The 26751-nt window shown below is 35.5% G+C and overlaps 1 protein-coding gene across 15 annotated transcripts in view; it reads right to left on the reverse strand.

The window, feature by feature from the left end:
- Window positions 1-26751, reverse strand: part of acaca (acetyl-CoA carboxylase alpha) — an 87366-nt gene that overhangs the window by 50448 nt on the left and 10167 nt on the right. For 9 of the 15 annotated variants that reach the window (XM_048189969.1, XM_048189964.1, XM_048189972.1 and 6 more), the window contains exons 3-18: window positions 21967-22011; window positions 20839-20971; window positions 18033-18171; window positions 17626-17735; window positions 16511-16592; window positions 16314-16412; window positions 12925-13031; window positions 12731-12841; window positions 10372-10581; window positions 10076-10246; window positions 8981-9142; window positions 6324-6487; window positions 5948-6098; window positions 5610-5713; window positions 1885-2112; window positions 301-451 (exon numbers count right to left, since the gene is read on the reverse strand). In XM_048189969.1, the coding sequence (XP_048045926.1) occupies window positions 301-451; window positions 1885-2112; window positions 5610-5713; window positions 5948-6098; window positions 6324-6487; window positions 8981-9142; window positions 10076-10246; window positions 10372-10581; window positions 12731-12841; window positions 12925-13031; window positions 16314-16412; window positions 16511-16592; window positions 17626-17735; window positions 18033-18171; window positions 20839-20971; window positions 21967-22011 (2167 nt within the window). The remainder of the gene's footprint in view (window positions 1-300; window positions 452-1884; window positions 2113-5609; window positions 5714-5947; window positions 6099-6323; window positions 6488-8980; window positions 9143-10075; window positions 10247-10371; window positions 10582-12730; window positions 12842-12924; window positions 13032-16313; window positions 16413-16510; window positions 16593-17625; window positions 17736-18032; window positions 18172-20838; window positions 20972-21966; window positions 22012-26751) is intronic. The other 6 variants (XM_048189967.1, XM_048189968.1, XM_048189970.1 and 3 more) reach the window with 1 other exon arrangement.

The following is a 26751-nucleotide window of genomic DNA, read 5'->3' on the forward strand; positions in this document are numbered from 1 at the left end:
TTCATTAACTAACGTTAACGAAGATTAGTAAATACAGTAACAAATGTATTGTTCATAATTAGTTCATTTTAGTTAATACATTAACTAATGTTTAACTAATGAACCTTATTGTAAAATGTTACTTGTCTAATTAAAATGTCGTATTTACTCGCTACTTAACATATAATGTCTTAACATTACAAATGTGGCAAAATACAGTAACATTCTTTGTACCCTGGGAAAGTTTTGTTTTTTCCCAAATGGAAAAAATCTGTGCACCCTGACATCTGAAATTCATGGCCATTCATAGCTCTTACACACCTCTATCTCTGCATAACACTGTCCAGCAAACACGTGTCCACCGTCCTCCACAGTATACTGGATGAGTTTCCCAGCAGATGGTGATCGCAGGAGTGAAGGATCATTCTCCTTTTCAAACACGCACGTCTTGTTACCGATAATGATGCGATACCTAAAGAATATAATAAAACACATGCTCAAATGTTTCCCTACAAACATACAATTTCTTTTTTTTTTTCATTATAAAAGAAGAGCACATACAATGGTCAAGATAGGCAATATAGAGTATCATTATAATGTATGTCATTTATCTTCGATAAAAAAAAATTCTCCAAATGTTTAGAATTTTCACCTTTTTTAACAGCAACTACATTCAATATAACATGGGAAGCCAACAAACATCTATTTTCGTTATAAACGAATTACTTCACTACAGTATCTTAAATTAAACAATAATAATATAATGGAATAATTATGCAAAAAGTTACAATTTATTAGGACTAGGAAAAATAATGTTTCTGTCTTTTTTTTTTTTTTTTGTTTAACACATTGGGAAAAAAATTTAAAAAACAATTAATACAGCATCCATTTTACAAGTTGAACTGACATATTTACAGAGAAACATCACCAAACACACTATATAAAAAGCCACAGTTAAATGTAAAAATTGTTATAAAATTTTTAATGTTCTGTAATGTTAATAAACTGATCATTTGCAGTTTGGGCCTTGCTTTCAGTTATACTCATTTTATCCCTAGGAATGAAAATAAATAAATAAATAAATAGATTGTAATATACTATTTTTATGTTGTTTCCACATTAATGTGGAGATTCAATATAATGTGATATGTATGATTATTCATTATGTTAGGTGTAATTAAAGAAACCTATGCAATTAATAAAGTTTTTTTTTTATTAAAGGACAGCCCTAACATACAAGTACATATATACATGCACAAGAACAAAAGCAGCATTGTTATTGTGGTTAAAATCATTTAGGGCTGTCAAACTATTAATCGCGATTAATCGTATACAAAATAAAAGTTTGCATAATATATGTGGGTGTACTGTGTGTAATTATTATGTATATATAAATGCACACAAATTAATGTATATATTTAAGAGAAATATGTTATTTATGTATAAAATATTTGTATTTATATATAATATAAATTATATACAAATATAAATAAATACATATACTTGTAAATATTTCTCAAATATATACATGAATGTGTTTGTATTTATATATACATAATAATTACACACAGTACACCCACATATATTAGGCAAACTCAAACTTTTATTTTGTATGCGATTAATCGCGATTAATCGTTTGACAGCCCTAAAATCATTAATAAAAAAGGGCTAAATAAATGACATCTCAACATACCACACTGATTTGTTGAAAACATTAGATGCCATTTCATGTGTCTAGTGAAATCAATGAATTTTACTAAAGTACAAACCAACATTTAAATGTATTTCTGCACTTTAAGTGATGAATCTACACATTGTTCAAATGTGACCAAATTGAGCACCATGAACACACATGAACAGTTCTCCTAACAGTTCTCCATCCTGTATTTACACTCAAAATCCTACCTGTCCACCTCCTCCTTCATGTAGGTGGTGTAGCTGCTTCCGTCGTATGAAAGCAGCAGACCTCCATCGCTCAACCGATGGACATCCACCTCTGCCAAAGATTCATTCATGATGACTACATAAGAGTTAGGTGACAGCCTGGTCACCTTTAGAACATATTTGGTTCCCTCATAGATCAGCTCAACATCCACCGTGTTCAACAGGGTGTGTGCAGGTAAAACCTGCCCTCTACAGACATACAGGAGAAGAGAGCAAAAAGGTGAGAACATCCTATGACTGCAATAACAACTATAGACTCATTAGGGCTGGGTTGATAGCCTTGAACAATCAATTTTAATTGATCTTCATTTTGATGAACCGATACGCATTCCTAAATTTCAAAATTGTCCGTTTTCGGTTTATGCCTTAACAAATTTTCACTAAACATTATTTGTAGCGTTCCTATAATCCAATGACAATAAGCTTTATGATTTTTTGTTACTTTTAATAGCAAACAAAGTGTCAGCTTTCAAATTCTGTAAATTCTATCATGGAATTCAAATAATAAATGCCATTTTGGCGCTCTATAATGTGGAGTGAAAGATCGCTGCACATAGCACACGCAAACTGATCATCTTTAGTACTAGTTATAGCATGAAATAAACATGAATTAACATCAGAAGTTATGTTGATAGTCCAACTTGCTGAAATGTATGACATCTCCTGTAATCGCTCAATCAGTGTTTCTACCACAGAAAGACATCAATAAACAGCTTGCAAAGAATGTCATGTAAGGTTACATTCACCTCAAGAACGCCATTCAAAAATAACTCTAGAGAGGAGAATTTTGCTAAATGTATATATTATTGCATATTCATTATATTTTTACTTAAAGGATTAGTTCACTTTCAAATAAAATGTTCCTGATAATTTACTCACCCCCATGTCATCCAAGATGTTCATGTCTTTCTTTCTTCAGTCAAAAAGAAATGAAGGTTTTTGATGTAAACATTCCAGGATTATTCTCCATATAGTGGACTTCAATGGTCTCCAAACAGTTAAAGGTCAAAATGACACTTTCAGTGCAGCTTCAAAGGGCTTTAAACGATGCCAGACGAGGAATAAGGGTCTTATCTAGTGAAACAATTGGTCAACGATCAGGGGGGGTTTGTAATGTTATGACAACGGGCGGTGCACATGCATGCGCCGAACGCGTCTTTCCCATGGTCTTTCCGCGCTCATGGGCAAAGGAGTTTCTCTGAAAGGCTCGCGCGAGACTGAATGGAACGCGGGAAATGAAGTATACCCGGGCCTTAACCGCTCTAAATTGTAATGGACTGGAGCTCACGTTCACATCGGGAACACGGGAGCACCGCGATGCGACCGCAAAAGGCACTTTCACTTTCACAATCAAAGTGCACGCCACTGATAAGCATTGTAAATTAAGTATTACAATATCACTTTCGTTTCTATTTGAGATATCTCTTTTATAGATGCCATCAATGCTTTTGCCTTTCAAGATGTAATTACCGAAATCAAAACAGTCTATAAACTATAAATCCTCACGAAAACTTCAGTCAAGCCAGCTCGCGCATCAACCTGAGAGATCAGCCTCCTTACCTTAAAGTGTCAAATTTCTCGGTTTCTGAATGGACGGTTTGGCTTGATTGACAAACGCTAACGTTCGGGCATGATTTATATACCATCGACCTGTCCTAAAACGTTAGCACGCTTTGATCGATGGTTTGGAGATCGCGTGTTTCTCCGTTCGAGAGCGCATTTCCTGTTCACATCCGCGACAAAACAGCTGATTATTTACGAACGGAAGCTCACAGAAACGTGAAAAGGGTCTCATTTGAAAGAAAATATCCTAAGCTAAAAGATGATATAGTGACTAATTGAAGCAGCCCTTATCAAAAGTGCGGTGGTCGACTTCCATCTTTTCAAAACTGCGGGGGTCCTGACCCCCCCTGTCCCCCGTGCCAAAGGCGCCCCTGGCTTTATATAAACAAATGATCGCCTTCCAAGTGCTTCCGCCAAAACCGCACTTTCATATTCTTCAAAAAGCTTACACTGTATGTCCTATGCCTTCCCTATTCTACTTACGGAACAAACGCAGCGCCAGTTCCATTTTTTTCCGTAAGTAGAATAGGGAAGGCATAGGAAGTACAGCATAAGCTTTTTGAAGAATACAGAAGTGTGGTTTTCGCGGAAGCACTTGGAAGGTGATCATTTGTTTATATAAAACATATACATTTACATTTTTTTCGAAAATGACCAATCGTTTCGATAGATAAGACCCTTATTCCTCGTCTGTTATCGGTTAAAGCCCTTTGAAGCTGCACTGAAACTGTAATTTTGACCCTCAACCATTTGAAGGCCATTGAAGTCCACTATAAGGAAAATAATCCTGGAATGTTTTTTATTCAAAAACCTTAATTTCTTTTCGACTGAAGAAAGAAGGACATGGACATCTTGGATGACATGGGGGTGAGTAAATTATAAAAAAAAAAAAAATATTATTTGAAAGTGAACTAATCCTTTAAATCGTTAGCAGTGGAGTAAAGTATTTGAGTAAATGTAACATTTTGGCTACTTTGCGGTTTTACTGAGTATCAAAGATATTGGCAACTTTTACTCTCTACTCTCTACATTTGTGATGAGTAATGCAATTATTTGTTACATTTTGCTTGGCGCCTAGATTTTTCTGCAGCAGTTTATTTCTGCAACAAGTGATATCACCATCTAGAGGGCATTAAAAGGTAATATATTTTGTTCGTTTTGCCCTTACTAACCCAAACTTCTCAACATGGCTACTTTACATGAATGTGAGTGCATTAACAGACAGTTGTGAATTGCAGATGTCGCACATATGAGATGAGGGGCCCTATTTTTAGTGACCTAAGCCAGGGGTAGGCAAGTTCGTGGCATAGGACATGAAAATTATAACTGTGTCGGGCTGAAACTAGCAAAACACACTTGTGTCACGCCTAGCGCCACATTACATCAGGTGTACGATAAGGCCCGAGGACATGACTGCAGCCGGTGATGAGGCCGAAACCAACACGTCCAGTGCTTGGACGTGCTTGACTTTTCCTTTTCTATTTAATTTTACTTAACTTTATTTAATTTATCAATCATATTTAAGAAAACTTTTTGAAGGATATTGGTTTACTTATGCCCTTTTTAAGCAACTGAGCTTAGCTGAGACTAGTATTTGTAGACGTTTAAGAGACTGTTGTAGCATGACTTATTGCAATTTTAAGGTGTTCCGTTTTATTTTTATCTTAGAAAATAAACATGATTCCTCTCCTCACAAATCAACCGTTTCATTCCGTTTTCTTAGACATTGGGGACTAGTGCATTTTTGAGCCTACATTCAGTAAAATACTGTTCAAATCAGATACTCTAGGATATTTACTCAAGTGCTATTGGAATTGGAGTCATTTTTCGCCTTAAGGTATATGTACTTTTACTTAAGTATGGTTATCAGGTACTCTTTACACCTCTGGCTATAAATTATGTCTCATTAATGTTGTTTACTCATTTGACATGTACTGTACCTGATATACAGGTATATCCAAATGAATCAGAATCAAATCAAGAGCTTGTGAATCAGAATTAAATTGTAAATCTGTGTCAATACTGAGCCCTGATACTCATATTTGGACTAGTCATACAAACAATAAAACAAGTGTATAATAACAAAGCATGCTCTCAAGATGGTATGTAAAATAGTTTGTTACCTCTCCAGTGAGTGCAGGAAGTTGGACACACTGTTCCTGAGGTTGACATCAGCCACATGCAGTGCTCCACTCACTACTCCCAGCATAGTGTCAGGACGCTCTGCCTACACCCACAGTTACAGACATTCAAACTGACAACCTTCTCCATTTGTCATTTAAATGATGTGACTGAATGGTAACTAGTGGACTCAAATTAAAGCAGCATATTTGAGCATCAAACAGGAAATGTCACAATGTCTTGCAGTCACAGGTGATTGTTTGACTGAAAATGTCTGGAAGCAATTACAGGCATGTTCATGAACGTTGTGATGTGAAATGAAGACAGCTGATTCATGCACCTGCATCTTCTCTGAGATCAGTCTGTCCAGCCAACCCGTGTCGATGCTGTTGTGCTGGAAGCTTTCCGTTTCTAGCAGCTTTATGAGATACTCCACTGTAGTCCTGAAGTCTCCTCTGATAGACAGCTCCTTGAGGGCCACCACCATGTTCCTAACATGACCCATACAGCTTAATCAATACATCATTATCTTTTTTCTTATCAAATATAAGTAAACTGTTTGTTTTTATTTGTTTTGGCAACTTCTACAAATAATAGACAACAGGACACACACTTGATGGATAAGCATAAGTGAACAGACCTGCATAATCTTTACATAATTATATTTTTATTCATGTTATAGTTCATATGAATTTTCAGCAACAGGAAATACTCACGAGATGGCTTCCTCTCGGTTCTCTCCCCAGGAGAAGCAGTGACCAAATTGCGAATCTGCAAACTCGTGCAGACCTCCAGCAGCCGCCACACTAAAGTAGCCCCACACGTTCTTGTTACTGCGGAAATTTAATTCCTGGACAGTTCCTGAGCTGGGCTTAAAACCCTGACATACAAAACACCAGAGACAAAGCTTCATCAAAGGAAATGTACATGGTAATTACTTTATAAAAGTGTCTTATGTTTTACCAAGGCTACATTTATTTGATCAAAAAAAAAAAAAAAAAAAAAACAGTTAAATTGTTCTAATATATATATTTTTATTTTAATACATTTTTTAATTGTATTTTTTAATTGTTAAGTGTAATTTATTTTCATAATTATTCCAGTCTTCAGCATCACATGACATTTCATCATTCTAATATGCCAGTTTGGTGCTTAAGTAACATTTGTGTCTGCTTAAAGGATTAGTCCACTTTTAAATAAACTTTTCCTGATAATTTACTCACCCCCATGTCATTCAAGATGTCCATGTCTTTCTTTCTTCAGTCGAAAAGAAATTAAGGTTTTTGTTGAAAACATTCCAGGATTTTTCTCCATATAGTGGATTTCAACAGCTACCAACAGGTTGAAGGTCCGTTTTTTTCCTATTCTACTTACGGAAAAAAAAACGAAACTGGCACTGTGTTCATTCCGTAAGTGGAATAGGGAAAGCGTAGGACATTCAGCGTAAGCGTTTTGAAGAATGCGGAAACGGGAAATACGTTCAAGGCGATATTTTGTGTTTATAAAGCAAAACCGGTTGTATTTTTTCCGAAAATGGCCGATCGTTTTGCTAGATAAGACCCTTATTCCTCATCTGGGATCGTTTAAAGCCTTCTGAAGCTGCACTGAAACTGCAATTTGAACCTTCAACCTATTGGAAGCTGTTGAAATCCACTATATGGAGAAAAATCCTGGAATGTTTTCCTCAAAAACCTTCATTTCTTTTCGACTGACGAAAGAAAGACATGAACATCTTGGATGACATGGGGGTGAGAAAATTATCAGGAAAAGTTTATTTAAAAGTGGACTAATCCTTTAATAGTTTAGAGGAAACAGTAGTTCTATTAATCAGAAAATGTACCTTTACTGTTACTTTTGATCAATTTTATATTTCCTTGCTAAATAATAAATAAAATAAAATAATTTCTTTCAAAAAAAAAAAATCATACTGACTCCACACTTTTTTATGTTATGTCATGCAAATAATTTTAAAATCCTTGACGTGATTAACGCAAATAAAATACTGAAGCATGTGAAACTGGGTCATTAAAGGTCCCGTTCTTCGTGATCCCATGTTTCAAACTTTAGTTAGTGTGTAATGTTGTTGTTAGAGTATAAATAAAATCTGTAAAATTTTAAAGCTTAAAATTTCAATGCCAAGCGAGATATTTTATTTAACAGAAGTTGCCTACATCGAACGGCCAGTTTGGACTACATCCCTCTACTTCCTTCTTTAATGACGTCACTAAAACAGTTTTTTGACTAACCTCCGCCCACAGGAATACACAAAAAAGGGGACGTGGTCTTGTTGCGCTCCCACGGAGAAGAGCAAGAGTTGCGTTTGTAGAGTGTGTTTGTCGCCATGTCGTCGAAACGCTGTTATTTTCATCCCGCAGTCCAATCACCTTTGTTTGGCCTTCCCAGGGACGCTGTACTTAGAGCTCAATGGTTACAATTTATGTTTAACTCGGTTCCCGAAAATTATAATTGTGGTATCCTTACTGCAATAGTTAATGTTGGACTGCAGTGCACATAATGGCCACAAGAGGGGACAATGTTTATGTATATTGCCGTTTTCCGTATGAGGTACTCTTCTGAGTGAGTGCTAACGTTGTACATTTTCTGTCGCTGCTTGTGGAGATTAAAGAGTTCAGTCTCTCGGGAATTACTGTCTTTTGTGTTCATTCGGCACGACACCACAATAATCCACATGTAAAACTATGTGCAGCACACGTTATGGTAAGAGGCGTGACCTTTCCGGGCAAGGAGCGCTCTCTATGGCTCTGGGTACGCTAAGCTGCTGTCGAATCACAACACAGGAACCGCTGGCACTATCAGAACTCGTTACGTATTTCTGAAGGAGGGACTTCATAGAACAAGGAAGTCATCAGCCCGTTTTTATGACAGTGGAAACAGCGGTATACAGATAAGTAAATTATGTGAAAAATACTTTGTTTTTTTACACGCGAAACATGAACACATGTTATATTGCACACTATAAACACAATAAAAGTTTCAAAAAACCACGAAAAACGGGACCTTTAACGTAATTTACGTCATGCAGTTAGATGATCTTCAAAGTCTAGAGCATCTACAATTAGGCAGAAATTTCTATTTAAACCATTTAACTCATTTTCACTTCTGTTTGTGATCAGATCATTTTAAGCCGCTAAACTCCGGGAAAGTTTTCAGTCCAGTAATCCAGTAAGCAAATTCATTCAAACAGTGCTTATGTAAAGAAAACCAGGATGATCAGAGATGGCAGTGAGAATCACGTCATGTTTTCAGTAAATTATTAATTCCAGCTTGACACTTCCTTTGCATGTGAAATCAACATCAGAGCTTATTAAATTTGCACATGATGACCCTTTAAGTATCAGTCAGGTTCACACACCTCATCTGGGTTCTCGCTGGTAATCCGAGCTGCAATGACATGTCCTCGTGGAGAGGGGGCGGTAGAGAGTCCTTCAAAGTCAATGGGGGAGTCTCCCCACGGCTGCAACCCGTACATCACTCTGATGTCTTTAATGCGGTGAAGTGGGATGCCCATAGCGATCTGAATTACAGAACAAATGTGTCACACAATGACCAAAAATAGCTTTCAAAATGAAAATGAAGAGGGAGAAAAAGCATTATTCAATTTCACTGTAAAAATTAACTTAATATCTATGATATTCTGGTCCATTGATATGAGTAAAATACGTAGAATAAGATGCACAAGTTCCTAGATTCCTTCAAATATGCACTAATCCCTCTAATTTCTATACACCCCGTATGCAATTAATGAGTGCCTCCCCACTGCGTTTCACTCCCCGTTGCACTTTTCAGTCTCTCCTCCATCAATTCCCCTCATTCATCTGCAGCATTCTTTGTGTGTTACATAAGCGTATTGACCCCCCTCTCCCACTGAACCAAAAGCACACTGGCCTCAGCCGAGTGACCTAAATAACAACGACAGTTGTCACATGACCAGGGTCTGGCGCAGGGACTATATTACATTGTTCACTAGATGCTGCCAAACTAGTGATTGTGGATTTGCATGAGCCTTATGCTATGTGGCAAAGGTAAGTGAAAAGCTTGCAGTCTTCCACTCAACATTTATTAAAGCAATATTTGAGGTTAAATACATCCAGATCATCAGCAGGCTTCAGATGCTACCGATAGAGTTAACCACATAAAATAATAAACATATAAAATAAAAAACAAAGGAAAACTGACTGTACAGTAATGTATTTGCAGTACAACAAGGCAATTGTACGAAAGGATTTAAAATACATATTTCCTTTGTTTTTACAAAATGAAGGGCAAGCCAGTTTTCCAATGGAACATGGAGCATAAGTATTATTATTATTAATAATAATAATAATAATAATAGTAGAGCATAAGTATTTAACCTTAAATAAATATACATTATATATACAGTATATATACTATATTTTATTTTTACACCTGGAATATTCCTTTAAAACGCACAAATTCACATACAGACCTGCAATTGGGCCGCAGGCAGGTTAACATCAGCCACCATCTCAGTACAAGGATGTTCCACTTGAAGACGAGGGTTGAGCTCCAGGAAGTAAAAGCTGCTGTCCTGACTGTAGAGATACTCCACTGTACCTGCACTCACATAGCCCACCATCTTCGCCAACTTCACTGCACACTAAAACAGATACAGAGTTCATCATGTTTCTCCATTTAAGTAACCTAGTGTTTCATGACGGCAGATACTTCATTCACTCCTTTAGGGAAATCTGATGCGAATCTGATGCCTCATGATAGTCATACCTTCTCCATATCCTCAAACACATCAGAGGTGGCAATAGTAGCCGGAGCCTCTTCTATGATCTTCTGGTGTCTGCGCTGGACAGAGCAGTCTCGGCCGAACAGAGAGATGGCATTACCGTACTGATCAGCCAAGATCTGCACCTCCAGGTGACGAGCATGTTTGGCCAATTGCATGACAAAAATGGGGGAACCTGGAACCTCAGCTTGAACCTGAATAAAACCAAAACACAGTACTAAAGTTACAGTTCTGAAATAATACTCAAGAAAATCTCAACTGCATGATTGTTATATCGTAAAAAAAATAATAATAATGAGTAAACTATATTATCACCTAGCGATATATTAAATGTATTGGCAACACTTTACAATAAGGTTCATTAGTTAACATTAGTTAACACAAACTAACAATGAACTGCACTTCTACAGCATTAAAGGGTTAGTTCACCCAAAAATGAAAATGATGTCATTAATGACTCACCCTCATGTCGTTCCAAACCTGTAAGACCTCCTTTCATCTTCGGAACACAGTTTAAGATATTTTAGATTTAGTCCGAGAGCTTTCTGTCCCTCCATTGAAAATGTATGTACGGTATACTGTTTATGTCCAGAAAGGTAATAAAATCATCAAAGAAGTCCATGTGACATCAGTGGGTTAGTTAGAAGTTTTTGAAGCATCTAAAGTACATTTTGGTCTAAAAATAACAAAAACTACGACTTTATTCAGCATTGTCTTCTCTTCTGGGTCTGTTGTATATCCGCTTTCACTCCACAGTGACGCTGCTTCTTCTTCTTCTTTCCTGTTTTACGGCGGATGGCATCCAGCTTATTGGTGCATTACCACCCCCTTCTGCTCCGGACAGTGACGCTGTATTCAAGCTATTCTACATTGTTTGTATTTTGGTATTGCTATATTTTTTAAAATGGTGCGTAGGTGTGCATGTTGCGGATGTCCTAATCGCGTCACTGTGGAGTGAAAGCGGATATACAACAGACCCGGAAGAGAAGACAATGCTGAATAAAGTTGTAGTTTTTGTTATTTTTGGACCAAAATGTATTTTAGATGCTTCAAAAACTTCTAACTAACCCACTGATGTCACATGGACTACTTTGATGACGTTTTTATTACGTTTCTGGACATGGACAGTATACCGTACATACATTTTCAATGGAGGGACTGAAAGCTCTCGGACTAAATCTAAAATATCTTAAACTGTGTTCTGAAGATGAACGGAGGTCTTACGGGTTTGGAACGACATGAGGGTGAGTCATTAATGACATAATTTTCATTTTTGGGTGAACTAACAGTTTAACATTTGTTAATATTAATTTCAACATTTACTAATACATTATTAAAATCAAGAGTTGTATTTGTTAACATTAGTTAATGAACTGTGAATTAACATGAATAAACTATAAACAGCTGGATTTTTATTAACTAAAGTTAAAGATTAACAAATACTGTAACAAATGTATCGCTCATGGTAAGTTAATGTTGGTTAATACATTACAATAAGGTTCATTTGTTAACATTAGTTAAAGTGTTACCAATATATTAGATGTATAGTGCATCCTATTTTACCTCCTTACATACTGCATAATCATGTAAAGCAAAATATACTATGTAGCAAATCTTGGCTATGTTCTTGTTTATTTAGTTGAAAACGTAAACAGCTCTATATATAAAGTTGGATATCTAACTGGATATCTACAATTGCATACAGTGGTATGTATTATATCCACCTGTTAACATATGTATCATTCACTTCCAGTTATTTTTGCTGTACAAAAACTGTTTGTTATGCTTTATATTGCAAACTAGTATTTGTTATCATGGTATTTTATCTTATCATAATCGTAAACACACTGGTTTGTAGTGCAAACGGTTTTACCTTTTACTGCACTTTGTTATTCTTCTAGTTATTTACCTATAGTGGCCAGTGATCCTGAAGTCTCGCACAAAGAAAATAGCTTCGGCATTGCAAAATAAGATGGACAGCAAATGTCAACTATTTGACATTTATTTTGCTGCATAATGTAACTGTATTATTACCCAGCTCTTTATATATAGTTGGATATGCATGTCCAGCTTTATTTGCAAATATACAGTATACTTGCATAAGCCGATATAGTATATTATATTGCATCTAAAATGCTTGATCGTTTGTTTCGTCGCAAAATGTAAACTATACTGTCACCCAGCTCATATCTGCTAAATGCGACAATACGATGTAAAGATAAAATATTCTAAACATCAACATCATGATTTTCTCTAAAGCTGCTTTAAAACAGTGAGGATTGTGAAAAGCACTATACAAAGATATTTGAATTGACTTGATTTGACAGGATTAACAACTCTGACCTGTCTAAAGAGGTTGGGGAAGTCTTCCGCACCGTTGACCTTCCGGATACCTTTTCCTCCTCCGCCCTCAGACGCCTTCACCATCAAAGGATACCCCACTTGTTCAGCCGCCTATCAATAAAAACATGCTCTGTCACTGACAAAACTAAACTATGAACATGTCACACTGTAGATGATTTAAGTGTATAGCATACCTTCAGTCCAGCCTCCACATCATGTACACAGCCCTGCTCGTACAGATCAGAGGGGACATTAACAATTCCTTTCTTCTGGTCATTCTCTGTCCACTCTACAGTCAGCCCTGTACAAACACAGCATCACGGTGGTCAAACTCCAAAAAAAAAAAAAAAAGGCATGTGGGATCCTCACAAGTACTCTTTGTTTTAGCCTTCTGGTGCTCTTTGGTCATTTTTGAACGAAAAATTGTACGTTTATTTTTTTGAATGGTACGAAACTTAAATAAAGGATTAAAAGTAAAGGATTTATGTGATAACCAGTGTTGGGCACGTTACTTTAAAAAAGTAATTAGTTATAGTTACTAGTTACTTCTCACAAATAGTAACGGAGTTAGTAACTGAGTTACATCATTATAAAAGTAACTAATTACCAGGGAAAGTAACTATTGCGTTACTTTAAAAAAAATTTTAAATGTCAAATAACTTGAATGCCCCCAATATTAAATATAAGTCTAAGAATAAATAATTCTTGATCCGACTCGTGACTCATGATCCACTCTTGCTTATGACATTTTTCTGTACTGTCATTAAAGAAAATGTAGTTTCATATATATGTTTAAATAGTCCTATGTTATGTTTTAAATTCATTTAATTATGAAAAGTGAACACCATGAGTAAGATGCATCATAAGATAATATATCGGGAGTCATGGAGTGGGTCAGACATGATTTTGACCACTTCATTAAGTTTTGTTTTATAGAAAGCCTCTCTTTAAAGTGAATTTCGTTTTGTAAAAATTGTATCTTAATTTTAATAACCAATTGCCTGGATTTAATAAATAAGAAGCAAATATAGCAGGTAATATAATCATGGATGCACGGGCACGATTACTGGCACGTGAACTGGAGCGCGACTTATAGGCTAAATGAACCGAAACTCAGCGGCTGCTTGCCTCACAGACATGAGAAATATATCTATAGAAAGCTTGAAATATCTACTTTAAAACGAAATAATTAAAAATGAAAAGAGTCTACTCTGATTATGTAATGAATAATCCGAATGAAATGTGCATTTTCTCTCTAGGCGCATCCAGTATATGCGGAGATGATGAGAGTCAGCAAATGTCAACTTCATCTTTGCAGCTGACACTGATTCAGAAAACATTACTTTATTAATAAACAATTAAAAGGTCTCCTTGCTGTTTTTTGTCATATTTATAATCATTACTTTTGCCAGTTCTTTATGGCAAGCGTTATGCGTGCGCTTGAGTGCATAGCCTATATTACATAAACGCTCATTATTAGTTTATTCTCTCCAGTATTTAAGAAATTAAATTAATATAAATGTGATTAGTCAACTAATGGCTTAAATGAACAACTACTAGTCGACAAGAAAAACTTATTTCACATATTTTCGATCCAGCATGTCATGTTTATCGCAGTAGATAGGACCTTCGAACCGGAAAGACACAGCTTACATTTTACTAAAAGGTTTTTGTCTTTATGCTCAACTAAAGTAAAATAATAAGGATATTTCCACTTTGAGAAACTCGTCTTGCTCTCGCCTTGACTCGCCATGACTGCCGCACATACTCGAATAAACGGAAACACGCCCACAGTGCGTCTTCGTGTTTACAGTGGTTGGCATCCACCAATCCTACAATGCGTCGCTGCTGTAAACAGGTTAGGCTGTAGGCTACACTTCAGCCAAAATTAATTAATTTAAAAAAGTAACGTACAACACACCATATGGTAATGGTAACGGAGTTAATTTATTTGAAAAGTAATGCGTTACAGTATTAGTTACTGTCAAAGGTAACTGTGTTACAGTAACGCGTTACTGCCCAACACTGGTGATAACACACAAAAAGAAAATCATGGACATGATTCGAAAAGGTTAAATGGTTCTGAAAAAAAGTCACACTTGTACTCTTTCGCACTGGAAATGAATGGGAAACGAATTTCATCTAGTGGGAGCGTTTGGTACTGCGCCCCAACAAAATCTTACTGAAAGCTTATTTTTTGAGATAACCTCAAAGTTCAAATACAACTTGTTTAAATTTATACTTTGATTTTCTCACAGTTTTAGAGTAAAACATGTATTGGAAAATATGTATTTCATATAAAAACTGAAAACAGTATTTTTGTGTATTTTTCATAATAAACTTCTAACTTTAAGTTCACTTTTTTACCTTTTTCACTTCAGCAATAATCTGTCAATTGTCTTCTTTAAGAAGAGACCAAACTTAAACCTGTGCCTTTTTTTGACTGCCACACAAGGAGCACCAGAGGCTTAAACACCAACCTAGGGATATGTTATATGTATATATATTGCATGTACTGTAAGTAATTATCTCAGTGTGGTTGCTTCTCATTCTGTGTTTGACAGAGACAGTACAAGTGCAGGCAGGTAGGTGACAAAGCGGTGGATCAGTTCCACACAACCAGTCAGACTTTTGTAAAGTTTCACAAGCCTTCATTACATTAAAAAATGTTTTATTTCGAAAAGGACATTGTTGAAAGGAACGACAACTATGCAGTAATTATCTTAAACAAACCTCGGAGTCTGAATATCTTTCAAAGACTTGAACCTTGAAAAAGAGGGCTAGGTATAAATAGATTTCCCAATTTGATTAGATACAGATTTATTTGTACGCATTTCAGTTTTAATTAAATTTTGTTTAAATACAAACAACATTTTCTCTCAGCTAATGCTGTAAAGTACACAGAAACCTTCTGACTTGTTAACATTACAAATGTATTAATTAAAAATTAACAATTAATTTAATTTAATTTAATAGGTATAATAATCAATCCAACCACAAACTGCTCTGAGGATACAAACTGGAGTAAAATTTAAATTTAATTTTCTATGTAAAATTTATAACTCAATATGTAATAAAAATAAGTTAAGGGCTGTGACACACCAAGTTGACATTAAAGAACTAGCAGCGACAAAATCAGGTAAGATGATGAAAAATTAGAACAGCCTTCTGTCTGTACTATCTTGACTTCTTTACTCATGCTCGCTAAACTGAACAGCCAATCAGAGTGATCTCTCTCACTGACAGCCCAACGCTAATTCAACATGCTGAATCAGGCAAACTTTTGCCCACATGAGCCTGACTAGAGCCAATGTGTGGAACACACCGCAAAAACTACGAAGTTGGCCCATGGCCGACCGTCGACTTGGAGTGAAACAAATCAAAAAGGGCCCAGCTGTCTGGGAACAACAAAATTGTTTCTTGGTGGATTGAAAACACTTCTGCACTCCCACCAACAGAATAACAGCCAGTCAATAAGTTTGGAGCTGGTGATTTCATTCCGATCTTACCGGTTTTGTGTGCATATACACATCAGACAGTTATTGAACAGTTCATTGGTGTGCCGTCTGAGACTCAAACTAACCTGATCCACTCCAAGGTAACGTGGGGATTCCAGCTGTCTGGGCCACAATAGAAGAGGCGATCTTATCCCCGAGAGCCCACATAGCCTGACTAGGTGGACCTAAAGAAATATACAAACCGTTAGAGAAAGAGCAGCACTTTCACTGTACGTTAATAATTTAATAAATGTGGTGCTGTACAATAATAGCTCAGTCTCACCCATGAAGGCGATGCCATTCTTGTGCAGCAATTCAGGGAGTTTGGGGTTCTCAGAGGCATGACCCCAACCGGCCCACACGGCCTAAAGACAGTAGGTGAAAAAGTGAGAAGTACCACCCAATAAAGGGTCAAGCTAATCATGAGAAATAATAGTGATGTTCGTCTTACAACAGGGATTCCCAATTTTTTTTGTAAGCCTTTTAACAAAAAAAAATTCAACACATTCGCATGTTCATGCTTCTCTGGTATCGGCTAGTCACATGACATGTAGTCAAACAAATATTCAAAGATTTCATAACGTTTATAAGTTCATATCGTTGCTGCTGAAACATCAAGGCGAAGAGAATGCTTGTATATCAACATTCTTTAGGGTTTTTATATTATTACTATTTTTGCCTAATTACAAAAAATGAAGACAGTATTGTGCAGTAATATCTGTATACAGTAATACTGTAATAATACAACTGTCCTTTAAAAAAAAATATTATTTGATAATTATTATGATATTTGAATAGATTAATATTTGATAATTATAATAATACTTTTATTTTATTCTAAGTTACAATACTATTATGTCTTAAATTCTTTACTTTTGAACGTTAGGTGTTAAAAAGCCTGATTTACACTTTTATGATATTAATGATTAGCTTTTCATAAACTCACAAACCACCATTTGGGAAACCCTGTCTCAGAATTTGATATTTTGGTATGTAATTTAATGGCATCAATATATATAGTTCACCCAAAAATGAGAATTCTGTCATCATTTAAACCCATAAGACCTCAGTTAAACTTTTAAACACAACATATTTTTTAATGTCCTCCCCATTGAAAGTCCAGGTAACCAAAACTTAGATAATCCAAAAAGGAGATAAAATGAATCCATATGAATTGAACTGTTCAGTCCAATTCACTTCAGTCCAGGAATGATCCCTTTATATGAATAACAGATTTAATGTAGGCTGTTTTAGGCCTAAGTAATGGCACATAAAAGTGATACTGCATACTCATTTAGATGACAAAATTGTCATTTTTGGGAGTGCTATCCCTAGAGTGTTTAAATGCTCTATGGAGCCACTTTATTTGGTGATCACCATCCATCAAAGCCCACACACCTGAACAGGAATTCGTTTGGCTATGTCCAAAATGAGTTCCACATTAGCATAGTTGTTGTTGTTTGTCCCTCCTGGGACAGGAACATAGTGATCTGCCATCTTGATGTACTCTGTAGACATAGTTATTTATATGCATTTAATTGGGTACATTTGAGTTTACAGGCCTTCCTGTAACTTCCTCCTCAATGAACTCTTTCTATGCAAATTAGGCCAGGACTGTGCTGACAAAGCCAACTGACATAAACAATTAAAAAATTAACAATGAATTAAACAATGAAGAAAAAGACCAATGTAATCTTGTCTAAATACATTTGACAGTCCATGTTAGTGCCAGGAGTGGGAGGAGTCCTTCAGCTATTTTTCAACTCTTACGGCGTAACAGTTAAGCCAAGCTCTTTAAAACATACCTGCATTGGCCTTGAGGTCCTCTGGGGTGACCATGACGACAAAACGTAGGGCTCGTTCATTCCGAAACATTTCATAAGCCCAGCGACGGATGGAGCGCATACACTTCACTGCAGCAATGCCATTGTTGGCAATGAGCACCTGACGGAACAAAATATGTTACTCAGCGGTTTTGCCTGGCCTGGGTTATCATAGTTAACTAAAAATAAAACCATAAAAAACACTGTTATTGAAATAATAACCAGTATTAAATGTTAACTGAGTGTTAACACTTTACAATAAGGTTAAATTAATAAAAAATTAAAAATAAAACAAGAACTTCTAAAGCATTTATTAACCTTAAAGGATTAGTTCACTTTCAAATGAAAATCAGCCCAAGCTTTACTCAGCCTTAAACCATCCTAGGTGAGGTGTATATGACTTTCTTATTTAAAAGGTGCCCAAGAATGCTTTTTCACAAGATGTAATATAAGTCTAAGGTGTCCCCTGAATGTGTCTGAAGTTTCAGCTCAAAATACCCCATAGATTTTTTTTAAATAAATTTTTTTAACTGCCTATTTTGGGGCATCATTAACTATGCACAGATTTTTTTCAGCGCGCCGAAACATTTAGATAGACAATTTACAAATATCACTAAAAATATCATGCTATCATGGATCATGTCAGTTATTATTGCTCCATCTGCCATTTTCGCTGTTGTTCTTGCTTAACCTAGTCTGTTGATTCACCTGTGCAGATCCAGACGTTACTGGCTGCCCTTGTCTAATGCCTTTCATAATGTTGGGAACATGGGCTGGCATATGCAAATATTGGGGCGTACACCCCGACTGTTACGTAACAGTCAGTGTTATGTTGAGATCCATGTGTTTTCCGGAAGTCTTTTAAACAAATGAAATTTACATAAGAAAGAGAAAGCAATGGAGTTTGAAACTCAATGTATGTCTTTTCCATGTACTGAACTCTTGTTATTCAACTATGCCAAGATAAATTCAAATTTTGAATCTAGGGCACCTTTAATAAATATCCTGATGCATCCAAGCTTTATAATTGCAGTGAACAGGGGTCACAAGTATGAGCTCAAGAAAGTGCTTCCATCCACATCCATCCATCATAAAAGTGTACTCCACACAGGTCCGGGGGGTTAATAAAGGCCTTCTGAAGTAAAGCAATGCGTTTGTGTAAAAAAAAATATCCATATTTAACAAGTTATGAAGTAAAATATCTAGCTTCCGCCAGACCGCCTTCCATATTCAACATACAAAGAAAGTGTAAAACTCTCGCAGTTCAAAAAGCTTACACAACGTCCTACGCCTTTCCCTATTCAACTTACGAAAAAAGTGTAACTGATGTGTTTACACTTTCTTCGTATCTTGAATACTGAAGGCGGTCTGGCGGAAGCTAGACATTTTACTTATTTAACTTAAATTTAACTTGTTACACAAATGCATCGCTTCACTTCAGAAGGCCCCCCCGGAGCCGTGTGAAGTACATGTTTATGATGGATGGATGTGGATGGAAGCACTTTCTTCAGCTCATACTCATGACCCCTGTTCACTGCCATTATAAAGCTTGGATGCGTCAGGATATTTATTAAAATATCTCAGATTGTGTTCATCAGAAAGAAGAAAGTCAAATACAACTAGGATGGCTTGAGGGTGAGTAAAGCTTGGGCTAATTTTCATTTGAAAGTGAACTAATCCTTTAATGATAATTTCAACATTTCTTAATACATTATTAAAATCAAAAGTTGCATCTGCTAATATTATTTAACAGACCTCAGCTAAAATGAACTAACAATGAATATCTGTAATTTTTATTTACTAACATTAACAAAATTAATAAGCACTGTTAAAAAGTTAGTTCATGTTAGTTAATGTATTAATGGGACTTTGTAAAATGTTACCAAAAACGTATTGACTGCAAGCCTTAGTGCTCAATTCTGATTTATTGCGCAGATCAGATCAAATTTTTTGTTTGGCTGTTCATGTTTAAATGTGGCCAATATCATTTTCTAGTGCAAACGGATCATGGTTCTGAAATGATTCGTATGCGCAAAAGAACAACAACAAAGATGGGGCACAGCACGGAATTACACTGAAATAAACACAGAGGTTACTGAAGTCAGTGTTTACGCATTCATTCATAAGGTGATATCCCTTCACTGACTTACTTCACTGCCGTCTTCCATAATCACTGAGTGACCAAAGAATTACCGATATGTAAAAGCTTTAGAGTGACTCCCATCAGCACAAAATTGTGACGAATGTTGATATAGAGCGACGTAAATTTTGAATAAATTCCAATGTGACTTTTGAGACTGAGGTCTCATTGCAAAACATCAGACCTGTATCTGATTTAGGACCGCATATGGAAGATTACGTAGATGTGGTTTACATGTGGTTTGTGCTGTTAACACCACTATGAAAAAAAAAAAAAAAAAAAAAAAAAAAAAAAAAACAGATCCGAGTCACATTTGAGCAAAAAAAAAAAAAATTGGGTCAGTTTTGCCTGCAGTCTGAATGTAACCTTTATTTTAGCTACTTGTAAGGAAACACACATACATACATATATATATATATATATATATATATATATATATATATATATATATATATATATATATAATAATAATAATAATAATAATAATAATAATAATAATTAAAACAACAAAATTACTAAAACTTTAACTAAAATGAAAATGAAAACAGTATATATAAAAATAATTCTAAATATTAATAAAAATGATACTACAATAACACTGGACCATGCTCATATAGCAGCATAGCAGACAGCAGTCTTGGATCTTACCTTCTCTATGACTTTGTTGCCACCAAAGCGGGTGACAAATTCAGCGGGGGAAGCGACAGTAAAGTCTCTCTGCAGGTCCATGCGTCTGCGATCCCTGCCCTGCTTCACAAGGTGAAGTCCTGACATGCTAGGCCTTGAGAAACACACACAACACCATCATAATTCACAATGTGGCAGAATATAACGAGACTAACACTATAGCTATAAACACACTAGGAAATGATAGCATTGACTATTTTGAATCTTTTCCAAATACGGAGCACCACACATGAGGAAAAAAAAAAATATTGTGGCCATGACTTAATTAAATTAAAACAATGGAACAAATGAGTCCAAGATTTTTTTTTTTTTTTTTTTTTTAAATAAGGAAACATTAAATTGTGGCAGCAAATTCTTAATTTGTGGCCACATATCCATTTTTTTCCTGCATGTCATGTGTGGGGCAGGGTAAATAAGAACTTCTACAGTACAAATCAAAATCTTTAGCTATGTATAGAATGCATTACTAGCACACTTCATACTGAACAGTATATACTGTACAGCAGTGTTTATCAACTGGTGGGTTGTTTAAAGAAAAGTGTGTAGTTAAAGAAATGCATGACTTTCTGATGCATGACTTTTATTTTGAAACATGTGCTTGAAATGTTGACTCTTATGTCAGATGTCATGAAACGCCCCCCCCCCCCCCCTCCCCACTTTTTTAAGCCTGGTTGTTCACATCTCAGATTTGAAAAATAATGAAGAAATGGGAGTGTAAAGCTGTGGAAAAGTGGGAGTGTAGAGGGTAGGAAGAGAGGAAACAACAACCAATAATACATAGACCTGCAACACACTCATTATAAAAGACAAATTTTAAAATATGAGAGGAGAAAAAAAAAAAATAAATAAATGACAAAAATATCATCATTACAGACTACAAGCAACTATTATGAACAAATCAAATACATTCTGATAAATTATTCTTAGAAATATCAACAAATCAGCATTATAATTTAGCAGAGTTACTGCCCTATATGAAAAATATAGAAGAAGGCCTATAATAATATTTTTATTACGTTTACGACCAATACAATCTCTGAACAAATTATACACATCAGTTTAACACAGAAAGAATAAAGGCATAGTTACTTTTTTGGGCATTCTTCTTTGACTTTTCGGTCTACATCACTGTCTCTGTGTATTAGAATGATTCATTGTGTCATTGCACATATATATTTCATTTGTAGAAGACATGATGAAATATGTGCACATACACGGTGCTGGTTCTTGTTTGCAGCAGGAGAGTATGTGAAATATGTACATAAAAACTTGAAACACACAAGCTCCAGGGCGGATATGAACTCTGAGCCGCGAGTGTTGTTAAACTCATTGCGGCGTTCCGTGCGGAAACCACTCTCATGCTCTCTCCGCATGTTCTTACCAGTGGCGTGCAGGCAAAGTCCTCACTTTTTTTTAATAAATCAAATGTAAATTCATGTCCCAGTTATACCTACACTTTTTTACTATTCTATTTTTTCTTTCTTTTTTTACTTTCTATTTTTACATTAACAATGCAATTAATGTTCTATTTATTTAAACCAAGTATAAATCTCATCAAGTTAGCGTTTTAAGCATTTTTACATTTGTTCCAAAATAATAACTAAAAGGCAGTAACAATTTATATATTTCATTTGTGAACCGACGTTCAGATGTTCTTTTTAATAGCCAACTTGTTTTTAGATCATCAGTCATCAAGGTCAGTAAACATTGGTCACAGATATGAAGATGTACCTTTAAAGGTGCCGTAGAACGTGTTTTCAAAAGATGTAATATAAGTCTAAGGTGTCCCCTGAATGTGTCTGTGAAGTTTCTGCTCAAAATACCACATAGATTTTTTTTTTAAATTCATTTTTTAACTGCCTATTATGGGGCATCATTAAATATGCGCCGATTCAGGCTGCAGCCCCTTTAAATTCTCGTGCTCCCCAGAGCTTGCGACTGCCTTAAACAGCATAAACAAAGTTCACACAGCTAATATAACCCTCAAATGGATCTTTACAAAGTGTTCATCATGCATGTCTAATCGCGTAAGTGTATTGGTATTTATTTGGATGTTTACATTTGATTCTGAATGAGTTTGATAGTATGCTCCGTGGCTAAAGCGAAGATTACACACTGTTGGAGAGATTTATAAAGAATGAAGTTGTGTTTATGCATTATACAGACTGCAAGTGTTTAAAAAATGAAAATAACGACAGTCTTGTCTCCGTGAATACAGTAAGAAACGATGGCAACTTTAACCACATTTAACAGTACATTAGCAACATGCTAACGAAACATTTAGAAAGACAATTTACAAATATCACTAAAAATATCATGATATCATGGATCATGTCAGTTATTATCGCTCCATCTGCCATTTTTTGCTATTGTTCTTGCTTGCTTACCTAGTCTGATGATTCAGCTGTGCAAAGATCCAGACGTTAATACTGCCTGCCCTTGTGTAATGCCTTGAACATGGACTGGCATATGCAAATATTGGGGTCGTACATATTAATGATCCCGACTGTTACGTAACAGTCGGTGTTATGTTGAGATTCGCCTGTTCTTCGGAGGTCTTTTAAACAAATGAGATTTATATAAGAAGGAGGAAACAATGGTGTTTGAGACTCACTGTATGTCATTTCCATGTACTGAACTCTTGTTATTCAACTATGCCATGATAAATTCAATTTTTAATTCTAGGGCACCTTTAATTTCATTAAGCTGATTGCCCACTAAAACCCCCACAGTCATCATGTTTTCAGGCCATTTCAAGTTGGATTTTGACGTGACAAAGCGGTGATATCAAAGTGGGTGAGATGTTACTTTTTAATTAGTCTTCACATCAACGGCATCATTTCGTTCATTTAGACTGATTCACGAATGTGCACAAAAACAAGAGGCAGGATTTATCGCACAATCCATTTGTATCCAGTAATAACCAATCATATCCAATCACAGTGTGATGGAGGCATTGCCTCCTCTCACATGACTTTCCTCCATTCATTCTCAATTACACCCTCAGCAAACCCACTGCATGCTTTAGGTGGTCTGTTAAAAGTCATTGGGCTCAGGAGGCAAGAGAGACAAGGAGCTCCCGCTGTATTTGGACAGTGTTATTTTCGAATAAAAGTTGTATAAATCACTTGTTTATGTCACATTTTGTAATATTTGTGCTTTTTTATTTTTGTAATATGGATTATTTTCTCATCTAATTGTTTTGCCTCCTCGGAGGAAACGCCCCCTTACCTATTAAATATTGTTACAGTCATATTTTCCACGCATTGATAGTCAAACTCAAGCTCTGACCGCATAGTGGGAAAAATGCAAACACTTTTGTGCTACTGTACTGAGGAAACATACACTTAAGTTACAACACATGTATCCAAACGCAAAGCTGAACAGGCAGGTCTTGTGTGACATTTGAATTCTCCACTGTAATGCAATCTCTTGCATAATAAAGCACAGTGATTGGATTAAAACAGTTCATTCTCATGAATAAATGCAGAGATAAGCTCAGAAACTGATTTTGTAGACTCCAATTACCACTCATATACCTCACTTTTTTTTTTTTTTTTTTGATTTTTGCTTTTACAATAAGGAAATATTTTTTTCGCAAAAGCTTACAAAGCAGCCTGATTTTAAACTTTGAATTGATTTTACAAAAAAGACAAGTCAACACTTTGTAATAAAATAAGAACCAATAAACAAATTACAAGCAGTAGCACAAATAAAAACTATTTGGTTGTTAAGTCTGACGTCAGGCGGCAGCGCTTCCAGGTCCAAACGCTCTATCTCATACCACAAGAAAACAACAAACACACATGATGAGGTCTAATTCTACCAAAAAATTGATAATCATAACATTTATCTCCATACCAAAATCCCAGATGGCCAGACAGCGATTTATCTTATAAATTGTTAATATATTAATGTCTGTGACGCTGTGAGCACGGAGACTGTTGTGTAGACTGTAAGTATTTTAAATGTTTAACCTTTTTAAAATGTTAAATGTTTAATATGAATAAACTGCGCTCATAAACGGCCGTCGAGATGGCATTCTCAAGTGAAACGAGCTGAGGCTTGGGCACAGAAATGGCGTTCCTTACGTCACGACTTAAGCGGATAGAATAAACATACAAAAGAAATAAACAGTGCTTTAAGTTTTTCGGGTAGGCATAAGGGTAGTATTCAGGTAGAGGAATACTACAGAAATTGAATAAAGTATCAATTTAAAGAATAAATTAATGTTAATGTTAAAATAACACTGAATAGTCTTCATTTTAAAAATTAAATACAAAAACCATTAGAAAAGTTATTCAGTCAAGAGCAGTGAGTGATTTTCTCTGTCTTTTGTTTGTTGTTTTATCAACACTAATGACACAGACACATATTAGGCTGCTGTCTCTTTAAAACTGAATGCACTGATCCATTATACTGTTACACACGCATTTTATGTTCATAACCAACTGTATTTATGTGAATACTCGCCCAGACGAGCAATTCGTTCATAAATTTGTGTGTATTTGACCATTTACTTTATTAGCCACGCAAAGAACTAAACTTGGTCTTCATGAGCAGTTTATGAGGCTGTGCACACTTTTGATAAAATATGTGCAATACCCATAATCCCGTGCAGAAATTCAGGCCCTGAGTACCAATAAATTACATAACTGGTACACTGTGTTAATGGGGAAGGATTTGCATAAAGGTATGATGTTCATTCTATTCATCAGGATCAGTGTCCTTATGTTTTATCAAAGCGATAATTCATCCAAAAATCGTGTCATCATTTACTCACCGTCAAGTTGTTCCAAACTTGTATAAATTTCTTTGTTCTGCTGAACATAAAAGAAGATATTTTGAAGAATATGGTTAACCAAACAGATGATAGGCCCCACTGACTTCCATAGTATTGACAAAAAAATACTATGGAAGTCAATGGTGCCCCACAACTGTTTGGTTACAAACATATCAAAATATCTTTTGTGTTCAGCAGAACAGAGAAATTCATACAGGTTTGGAACAACTTGAGTGAATAAATGATGACAAAATTTTCTTTTTGGCATGAACTATCCCTTTAAGAGTGCATGTTAGTATTGTGTATTTACCATGGTACCTGTAGTTTTCTTAACCTTAAATACCACTTTATTTTCATTTTGTGCTATTTTCTATATATTTTTGATGACTGTGGTTTCTACTAACTTACTAACTTTATTGTATTTTTAAAAACTAGTCAAGTATAGTGAGGTACTTTTGTGTCCCAACCATTTTTGAGACATAAATTTGCCTGGCAGCTTAATGACCATTGGCAAATGTGAGTCCCAAGGCCAAATCAGTAGAGAATCACTGTATAGTATGTGAAAAAGTATGCATTATGCATATCACTCAGCAATATGCTACATGCTGCATATCAAACAGTAGCATGCTATGTGCATGTTAGATGTAGCCAAGGGAATCCCATTTTCTATTTAGATAATAACAAATAGTAAGTTTATATAAAAAAAAAAAAAAAAAAACATATAATATGTTGTTTTTTTTTGTTGTTGTTTTTTTAATGTCTTAACTGTTGACAATCTGATTCTTGAGTCAAGAAAGCAGATATTACTTCTGTGTCTGGTTCTTCTAGAAATGGATACAGAATCTCACATAATACGCTTTGATTGGCAAATGTAGGATATCATTCAGTTATTCAAGACAGAGAAAATGCATATTTTACATACATACTGCAGAAATAGAATGAGTAGTATAGAAGTATGCTGTCCCTAACATAGTCTTCATGTTGCAAGCACTGGCTCATATAAAGTGCTCCTTTAAGGGGGAAGGACTGGAATGTCCCCCCTCCTCTCAGTCTCCTCAATTTTCCTTCTCTTCCCATGTACTTCCTTTTTT

Source organism: Megalobrama amblycephala, linkage group LG4 (assembly GCF_018812025.1).
Source record: "Megalobrama amblycephala isolate DHTTF-2021 linkage group LG4, ASM1881202v1, whole genome shotgun sequence".
Lineage (NCBI taxonomy): Eukaryota > Metazoa > Chordata > Actinopteri > Cypriniformes > Xenocyprididae > Megalobrama > Megalobrama amblycephala.